We start from the raw sequence: 10039 nt of genomic DNA on the forward strand, positions 1-10039 counted from the left end.
CCTGTCATACCTTTCTGGCTGTTAATTTCTTCCAAATTTGGGGCTGCGACAGCACCTGCTGGGCTAATGCCATTTGGTGAGGGCTCGGAGGAACTGCCACAGTCAGCGTCTTCTAACTGGCTTCTCTTGAAGGTATCCAAACAGCAGACAAGAGAAAGCCTGAAGTCCCCACCTTCAGGGTGCTTACCCCAAGGGGAACAGAAGGGGTGGTCTGTGTGAACAGGAGGCAATCCTGACGTTTCCCCTCCCGGACAGGCACTCATCTGATGTGCTCAACACGAAACGCGTTTACGGAGAGTAAATTCATAAAAAATAACTGCATATGCCTGCACGCACACACCTTGTAACCACAGCTTGCCATCCTCTCTGGAGTGTTTATAGCCCTTAGTGACTCACAGCAAACACAGGATCCCCATGGTGATCACTTTGGACAGCTTTAATGACACACTTGGTATGCTTATCTGCTGGGGCTAAAATCTGTACACACGCCAATGTGCCTGATTTTCCACTTTTGCCAACTGGCTGTGTCACAGGTGAGAAAGGCTAGAGCTGGGGCGTGTTTGCTACTTTCCTTGGGCTATGCGTGCCCTGTGGCTCTTGAGATGATTGAAAAGGGAGTAAACTCTTCTTTCTCCAGAATGGCTGCAGGGTTCTAGCAAATTATCCAGTTGACTAAGTTGGAATATTACACAAAACATAAAGACCATTCTGGAAATTTCCTGATGACTCAGAAGGCCTTTCTGATGACTTGGAAGGCTAGCACTCCTTCAAAACCACCTGTCTCATCAAATCCCAATATTTCAAACTTCAAATATTTAAAAAATTTTATACACACACACACACACACACACACACATACACACACACTCAAGTCCTTTGGACTCTGGATAAATGGGAATTTCCCCTCCCCCTTATGGCATAGGTAGGCAGCAGGCCCCATGGGTATGAAGGATGCTAACCATACAGATGCCTGTCCAACAACTCTGAGGTGGGTAATATGATCCCATTTTAGAGATGGGTAAACTGAGGCTCGAGACATTAACTAACTTGCTTGGGGACACATAGCTAGTAAGCAGTAGAGCTGGTGAATTCAAACCAGGTTGTGTTTGATTCCAAACCTGATGTCCTGCACTCACTGCCCTGGCAGAAGGAACTTTCAGTCCCCCTTTGTGAGCAGTCACACAGGGTGGAGGGGGCTGGGCCACAGGAAACCTCCCAAGGGAAACCAATCGGAAATATATTCAAGTGTAGTGACTTTCCTTCCTGATTGTCGAGAATAGCCAAGCCCCCAATTACCTCTGTCCCACCCCATTACTGAGGAGGCTCACAACAGACCCTCGTGGTCCTAGTGGGTGACTTTCTAAGAGCATCCCCGATTCCAACGGGGAGATTCAACCTCACACCAACCCAGCAGAAATCCTTTACAGAAGGGATAACTCAAAGCCGACCTAGTGGGGAAATTGCTAAAGGCACAAAGATAAGCAAATGCTTGAGTTGCTTAAACCAAGGAATACCAAGGAGAGGACAAACTTTTTTTTTTTAAGAGATAAAAATTTAAAGGAAAAATGGACCTGACACTTAATATGAGTCTACTTTCTTAAGATCAAGACAAGGTCTTTTCACACTGCTTTGAGGTCTACAATCTGGGGCCAAGTCCTGGCTGTGATATCTACTAGCTGTGTGATCTTAGTCAAGTTACTAATTTTCTGAGCACCAGTTTCCCCATCTGTGGATGAAATGAGCAATTGCACCTCCCCCTGGGTTGCAGAAGGGCTGACTGATGAAGACAAAGCTCGGCGTTTGGTTAGCACCAAGCCTGGCCCCTGGCAGGCCACAGAATGGAAGCCAGGACACAGAAACACAGGTCTGGTCCCCTCCTCCAGGGGACTTCATGTGAGGGGCAGGGGCAAGAGGAGATAAGAACTCAAATGACTAATAAGGAAGGTAGTCTGGGTAGGCTTCAGATATGCCCAGTCTACGAAGATACTAATTTACCAACAACTTTTAAAAAATGACTTGGTCGGGAATTCCCTGGCGGTCCGGTGGTTTGAACTCAGCGCTCTCACTGCTGGGGGCCCGGGTTCGATTCGATCCCTGGTCGGGGAACTAAGATCCCACAAGTCACACTGCCAAAAAAAAAATGACTTGGTTCCTTTAGCCGCCCGGCAATATCCTCTTGCCTCAGGGACTCAGCACCCACATACCTCACCTCATTCTCCTCTGACCACCTACCTAAATACTAAAAAGCACCTGCTCCCATCACGCTAACCCTTCACCTGGCTTTTTTTTTGTGCATAGCATTTACCATCCCCTGACACATCCTGTGTGTATTTGCCTACTGGAAATCTCCTCCCACAGAATATAAGCTCCATGGAAACAAGGGCTGCAGTTGTCTCGTTGCTGCTACATCCCTGGCAGCTACAACAGTGCCTGGCAGGAGTAGATGCTCAAGAAATGTAACTGAATGAAGGGACAATCAAAGAGGGAATCATTCACGTTCTCAGTCTCAGAAGGCTCAGTGATCACCTGAACACTCTGTGGGGGCTCTGGAAGAATCTCTCCTCCAGTGGAGTCATTCCCACCACACCAACAGGGAAACTGAGTTAACAGAGTTTCTCAAGGTCAAACAGATTTGGGGCAGAACCAGGTGCAGACCGACACTGTGTCTAATTTCTGCATCTCCTGCTCTGTTCCCTAGTCCAGGCGCAAATGGTAACCTCCCCTGGAAGTGGCCCCACCCTGGAGGCCGGAGCTGTCACCGGCACAGGGTCTGTCACCCTGCTGATATCAGGACATCCCCCACGAGCAATGTCAAGGTGCCAAGCCTCCAACCTGCCAAGCAATCATCTCTCTTTCCCCTTCCCCAAACCCCTGAAAATGCCAATTTCCAGACGCTGTCACCCAAAAGAGCACTCTTGCAGCTCCTTAAACCGAGTATCGCATTAGGCTGGGGACTAATGTGCTAAGATCCTGGGGTGAGTCACCTCACAGCCTGGCTAAAAGGTTTATTTCAGCAATAATTTCAGCTTGCGTTTCCAAGCGCAAAGAGTTCCCATTGACCTCCCAGAGGAAAATCCCTCACGACAGCCAATGGTTTTGAGCACCTGTGCCCACGACACGCTGTCCTCAATGCCAGCTGCCACAGACCTTCTCAGAAACTGCGTTTGGTCTTTAAGAGCCAGACGCCAAAAAAGGGTGAAGGGTGGTAGGGTAGAGAGAACTCAGAACTTTCTTGTTCTGCTGCTGGCTTGATCCTGTTTCACACCAGTGATGCCATCTGTAGATCAGGAAAAGAGATTTCCACTGCTCTCTGCCCTAAAGGGACACCATGAGGGCCACTGGAGTAAGAACCACCCCCAGACCTCAGAGACAGGCATTTCTCAGCTACACCATGTCATTAGGATATTGTTATTATGAATACACAAGTGGAGTCTATATAGACACAAAGTAAACCTATTTATCTCCACCCAGCCCTCTTCTACCTGTGTACATAATAACAGCCTCCATTGGCCCAACAGTCAGCCTTGGATCACTGAAGTATTTTAAAGACAAGACAAATGTCATCTCAACACAGTTCAGGAGGGTGGAGATGGAGCAGACAGCATCACATCCTAATGGGAAACTGAGTCAATGGGGGCACTAACAGGTGCCCCACAAGTAAAGCTGACGACTTACATTCATTAGCATCAACTATGACCCAGGCAAGGTGCTTTGCAGACATGAGCTTTTTTTTTTTTTTTCTAACATCTTTATTGGAGTATAATTGCTTTACAATGGTGTGTTAGTTTCTGCTGTATAACAAAGTGAATCAGCTATACATATATCCCCATATCTCCTCCCTCTTGGGTCTCCCTCCCACCCTCCCTATCCCACTCCTCTAGGTGGTCACAAAGCACTGAGCTGATCTCCCTGTGCTATGCGGCTGCTTCCCACTAGCTATCTGTTTTACATTTGGTAGTGTATATATGTCCATGCCACTCTCTCACTTTGTCCCAGCTTACCCTCCCCCCTCCCCATGTCCTCAAGTCCATTCTCTACATCTGCGTCTTTATTCCTATCCTCCCCTAGGTTCTTCATAAACTTTTTTTTTTTTTTTAGATTACATATATATGTGTTAGCATACGGTATTCGTTTTTCTCTTTCTGACTTACTTCACTCTGTATGACAGACTCTAGGTCCATCCACCTCACTACAAATAACTCAATTTTGTTTCTTTTTATGGCTGAGTAATATTCCATTGTACATATGTGCCATATCTTCTTTATCCATTCACCCAGACGTGAGCTTTTGAATGATCAAAGTGTTAGTTGAGATTATTAATATCTCCACTTTACAGATGGGTAAACTGGGTCTCAAAAAGATCAAGCAACTTGCCCAAGCCCTCCCATTTGCTTCTTCTTTGCATCTTTGCTCTGTTTCACACCAAGCTGTCTTGGTCTCTGACTGCTCTGTGCAACAGGGGAGGAGGTGGGACTGTCTCCAGCAGACCCAGCCCCTAAGCCAACCACCCAGGGACTCAAGCTCCTTCCAGGCCTCAGGGTCCCTCTTCCAGAACCTTGGTAACCCAAGACCTCAGTTGTTCCAGGACACCAGTGGCAGCTCAGCTAATCAGAGCCAGCTGGTTGGTGGTCCCAGCCCCTGCGGCTAGAACTCTGACGCTCAGGATTCCATCTCCTGGGGAAACCAATACAGGCGGTCTGGAATTAGGGAGCCTGGCAGTTGGCTTTTTTCTCATAGGAAAGAAATAATTATTAGGTAAATAAGCCTGGTGTTTCCCGGTTGGTAAGCTTGCTGCCTGGGAGAGGCATTCTGGTGTCAATCCACAGCCAAAATTTGAAATTCCAGTACCATGGCTTCAGGGCTTTGGGGCTTGGGCAAGTCCCTTAAACTCCGGCCTTTTCTGACCTCATCTTCCTGGAGATAACACAGCCTCACTGCCAGGGTGGTGATAAGATTATAAGACACTGCAAGTAAATTACTGGAACACATTGGGTGTTCAAGAAATACTGAATAATCATGTGGTGCCCCCCCCCTCCATTTTTCCTGGAAAAAGTATTCAAACTTGAAACTGATGATGACAGGCCCTTCTCGGAAGCCCTTCCACCTTCCTACTGTGGAATCTTGAGGATCCAGGGGTTCCTGTGCCCCACCCTCCATGACCTAACTTGAGCGGGGAGGGACCAGCTGAGCCCGGAACAGAATGGAACGGGCGCATCCACTCGGAACATTTTAACACTCAAACGGGGCTCTCCGCTTGGTCTCCGCTTGGGGCGGATTAGCCAACGATGCACAATTAGACCACTGCATTTGTGTCTCCTCCGCGGCGATTTCTCTTTCTGCCTTAGTCGTTCAAGTGTACGAGAAATCTCTTCGCTCCTAGCAAATGCGAGCCCTCACTTTCCTCTACGAGGGGTGGCGGGAAGGCAGCGCTCCCCTCGGCACTTTATGGGGCTGCCAGGTGGGTTACAGGTGCGGTCACAGGGGGCCTCCCCAACTTCGCGCGAGGTTGGCCCCTTTCCCACGCTTCCCAGATCAGGCGCGGGAAACGGCCCAAACCTGGGTCTCCAAGCGCCGCGGGATCGCACGGCTCCTGCAGGCTCGGCCTTGACCTCCCTCTGCAAATCTCTAGGGGGCTCTTGCCGGAAAGCCGCGGAGCGCCACAACCCCTGCCCTCATGCTGAAGACTAACTCCGCGTCCCGCGCGTCTCCCCCTGCACCCCGTCCGGTGCTCTGGGTCAAGGGCGCGGCGAGAACTTTGCCACGAGCGGCGGCCCGATCCCGGCCGGGAGCGCCCCCGCGCGCTCGGCCCCGGCCCTCCCCCGGCCTGCGGCCGCGCCGCCCTCCCCTCCCGGCGCGCACCTACCCGGCTGGCTGCAGTCGCCATCCGCTCGAACGGAGGGCGCCCCGGCGCGGGGCCGATCGCCGGGCCCCGCCGCGTCCGCACCCGGCTCGCAGGCTGCGGGTCCCGGGGGGCGCGCCGGCCCAGCCCCCGCCCCGCAGGAAGGCGCCGGCTCGCCCTGAGCCGCGAGCTGGCGGACGCGCTCCCAGGTGCCAGAGTCTGCCGCCCGCATGCCGCGTGCCCGAGGGGCGCTGCCCGCGGCGGCGCGGGGGGCTCCGACGGCGGGCGCCGGGCTCACAGCCCCCGGGGTCGCCGCCGCATCGGGGCGCAGCCGAGCGCCGGCCCCGCCGCCCGCCCGCGCGCGCGCGCCGGACCAGGTCTCTCTCTCTCGCCGGACGCCGGGAGGTCCGCGGCCGCCGCACACGAAGAATTCGGCCGCCGAGCCTCTCACGTGGGAACGACTCTCACTCGCGCGGCTCCTCCTCCCGCTCCTTCCGGGCTGGCGAGGGCCGCCGCTCGCCCCGCCCCCGGCCCCGCCCCCGGCCCCTCCGCGGCGCCCTCGCCCCAAGGCCCGGGGGAGGGCCGCGTCGCCCCTTTGTAAGCCCGGCTCTGGCCGCTTGGTGCATCCCCAGCATGGTCATTCCTGGAGAAACTCAGGGTTAGAAAGATGGCCAGTGTCACAGGGGTCGGGAGCGACAGGCCTGAATCCAGGTCTTTGAAAACCGCAAGTGTGTGCATTAAGGGGACAGCTGCCTGGTACCCCAGTTTGCATGTGTCTCTCCACTCTTCTGATACCCTTGGGACGGCCTTGCTAAAGAGCTGAAGCCCCAGCAAGTGGCCGGGAGAGGGCGGAAAGAGCGGGCAGGAAAAGGGGTGGGAGCTCTGGGACATTTCCTTCACTCACCTGTACTGTGTGACCAGTCCTTCTTTAAGTGCATACAATACCGAGCGCAACGGCTGTGCCAGTGGGGAGGAAAACTGATATATGGTCCATACCTCTGAGGAAGTTGTAAACTGGTGGGGGGCACTTCCTCCGTCTCAGCTTCCCCATCTATAAAATGGGGCATCAGGAATCCCCACCCTGTCCGTGCTCAGTGCTACTTATGAACACCCCTCTGGGCAGCCATGTGGCAGGTGAGGTGGTTCCCAGGGGAGGTCAGGAGCTGGGGCCCCTCGAGTGGGTGGGTGGAGCAGTTATTAGGCCAGTCAAGCCCTGCAGGAGTTGGCTCCTTGGAGGGTCTGCAAATCAGAGCCCACCCACTGCGGCGGGTGCTCCCGTGGCTGACAGAGCTCGCTGTAAAGTGAGTTTGCAGCTCTGAACCCCCTTTGATTTGGGGATTACTATGTTCTTTAGAAGGACTAATTATCTCCCCGCAGCCCCGGGAGGCAGGTCCGGTTTCCCCCCGTGGTAGACATGGGAAGGCGAGGCTACGTGGCTAGATAAGGAATCACACACTTTCCGTGGTGTCCTCAGTTTCCCCTTCCAGGCAGCACGCACCCCACCCCTTCTAGGCCTGGCTCAGTCACCTCTGGCTCCCACTGGCCCAGGCCTGAGCTCTGGGAACTTCTAGGTACTGGCATATGGCTCTCCAAACATTGGTGGGAACCAAATTACTTCCCCCCCCCACCCCTTCCCGCCAATCCCTAAAACCTTCTGCAGGTCACTTTCCTGACCGTGGGCGAGGAGCCCTGCGTCTGAGCAACCACTATGGCCTGGCCAACATCCACCATGGCCTTCCCAGGTTCCACCCCACCCCCTACCTTCCTTGCCCTCCCAATGACTGGGACACTGGCCCAGCTGTGGAGGGCCACAGGGCTGCCTCAGACCCCCTCCCCCTGTTGAACTGGACCCCCCCAACTGCCCAGTGGAGGGCTGACAGGTATGCCAAACGCTGGTGGTGCTCCCGGCTAGGGAAGGAAACCACCCATGGGGTTAAACACCCACACAGCTCTGGGAGAAGGAAACTGACCCCACACCAAGTGACAGGAGATTCTCGGAATCCCCCAAGTCCTCTGCCTTTGCTGGGAAAACTATCAGAACAGAACAAAAGAAAGATTGCTCTGAGCCCTCATGGGAGAAGAAGCTGGGAGTGCCCTTGCATTCTGGAGACATCTGGTCCAGGAGACTCTGTTTTGGATGCCTTCACGTTTGCAATAGGGACACGACTGAGTGAGGTGGGCAGTGCAGGGACTGCTGTGGTCTGTTTCACAGGGCATTTAGGTTGTATTCTTTTTACTTAGAAATTCTTTGCGTATTAAACTTGTAAGGAGGCTCTTCATTTCCACAAAGAAACATGCTCTTTCCCATATTTCTTGAAGTACATGGAACTCTTGGTCAGCCTCCTAGTTTCCCACTTTTGATAGAAACATTCACTTTCCCTTTAACTCCATAACGAGAAAACAGCAGCGCAAGCACAAATATGTAGCACCTGCCACTTGGATTCAACGTCAGGGAGACCTTAGGAGTGATGGGGACTGCGGCAAACAAGAGACCACCAGCCCCTGTAGAGGAGGCAGTAGATTGCTGTCATATAGGAACTTGGCTCTAGTGTTACTAGAGGTTCTGGATTTTTTTTTTTTGAGCTACTAGAAATATGAATTTTTTAAAAAAAATTATTTCTTTTTGGCTGCATTGGGTTTCTATTGCTGCATGCAGGCTTTCTCTAGTTGTGGCGAGCGGGGGCTACTTCGTTGCAGTGCACAGGCTTCTCCTTGCGGTGGCTTCTCTTGTTGTGGCGCACGGGCTGTAGAGCGCATGCTCAGTAGTTGTGGTGCACAGGCTTCAGTAGCAGTGGCACGCGGCTCAGTACTTGTGGCTCGCGGGCTCTAGAGCGTAGGCTCAGTAGTTGTGGCACACGGGCTTAGTTGCTCCGTGGCATGTAGGATCTTCCTGGACCGGGACTCGAACCCGTGTCCCCTGCATTGGCAGGCGGATTCTCAACCACTGCACCACCAGGGAAGCCAGGAATATGAATTTTTATGTGAAGTCTAAATTTGAAATGTTGGCAACTTTTTAAAACCTAAGAAGAAAGAGGAGAGGGAGGAGAAAGAACAACAAAGGAAATATGTCTAGAAGTTTCTATTTGGCCTGTTGGTCCCCTCTGCAACCTCTCAGGAGTCTGCACATGTTTTCTACTGACGTTTCAATGATCCAAGCTGTTTCTCAAGCCCCCAGCTTGGGGAATTTCTGCTGCTCTCCTTTCTCGGCAAAGTTTGGCCTGGCTCTGTGTGTGTGTGTGTGTGTGTGTGTGTGTGTGTGTGTGTTTTCCCCACACTCAGGGCCAGGAATTCACATGGCAGTTGGACACACCTGCCCTTGCTTTCTGGGGTTTTCAGACTGCCCAGGCCTCCCCATTTGGCTTCAGCCTCTCTGTCTCCCTCTCTCTCCCTCTGTCCACAGCTCTGCTAGCTGGCAAACCTCTGACAGCAGCAGCCTGCAGCCTTCCAGAAAACCATCTGCCTTGGGTGGGAGGTCTTTCCTCCTCGAGGTATGTTTCTGATTCTGAGGACACCCTGGGCCCACGAGATGTTTCTGCTCAGCTCTGCAACAGGAGATGCAACAGCCGGGAGGCGACAGCCCATTTTCTGCCCTGAGCAGCTTGGGCAGGCGCTCTAGGAACGGTAGCTCCAGGGTGGTTTTTATCGGAGACTCCAAGCCCAGGTTGGCTTCTGAACGTGCAGCCTTGCAGAAGGGCCCTACGCTGGGGTTAATGTCGTTGCCTTGAAATTCTTAATTACTTTTGAACTAAGGCCTCACATGTTCATTTTGCATTGGGATCTGCAAATTATGTAGCTGGTCCTATTCCCAGAAGATCTACCCGGCCTCCCTGGGGGATGCTGATAATTGATGTTGGAGACAGCTGGGCCTGGGATTTGGCCACTCTTTCCTTCTCCAGCGTACGTTGTGTCCGGCCTCTGCAAGGCAGAGGGAAGGGAAGATTTGGGTGTGGGGAAAGGATGCAGGAACTGGCCCCATCCAGTCCTCCTGACAACTCATAAGGAGCAAAGGCATAGTGAGAATTCGAGGTGGGGGTGGGGAGGGGTGGGGATGGGCGACCCAGCCCGAGGGTTGGGAGGCTGCTCTAGTTCTAAGCTCTGAGGCCAGACGGTGTCCCCATGACCCTGACCTCAGGCCAATACAGCGCCACCAAAGGAAACAAAAAGGAGGCTGGGGCACAGGGACACAAGGGATCAGTGCAG

General features: G+C 53.1%; 1 protein-coding gene across 6 annotated transcripts in view; it reads right to left on the reverse strand.

Annotated features, from left to right (window-relative positions):
- Positions 1 to 10039, reverse strand: part of LOC309623881 (kazrin) — a 460374-nt gene that overhangs the window by 151235 nt on the left and 299100 nt on the right. For 2 of the 6 annotated variants that reach the window (XM_082381162.1, XM_082381161.1), the window contains exon 1: positions 5864 to 6324. The exons of 2 other annotated variants lie outside the window; for them this stretch is intronic. In XM_082381162.1, coding sequence (XP_082237288.1) covers positions 5864 to 6071 — 208 coding nt within the window. In that variant the 5' untranslated portion in view covers positions 6072 to 6324. Of the gene's footprint in view, position 1; positions 384 to 5863; positions 6325 to 10039 lie in introns of those variants that run through there. 2 more of the 6 variants (XM_082381159.1, XM_082381163.1) reach the window with 2 other exon arrangements.

This window comes from Balaenoptera borealis (genome assembly GCF_965194805.1).
Source record: "Balaenoptera borealis genome assembly, chromosome: 1".
Lineage (NCBI taxonomy): Eukaryota > Metazoa > Chordata > Mammalia > Artiodactyla > Balaenopteridae > Balaenoptera > Balaenoptera borealis.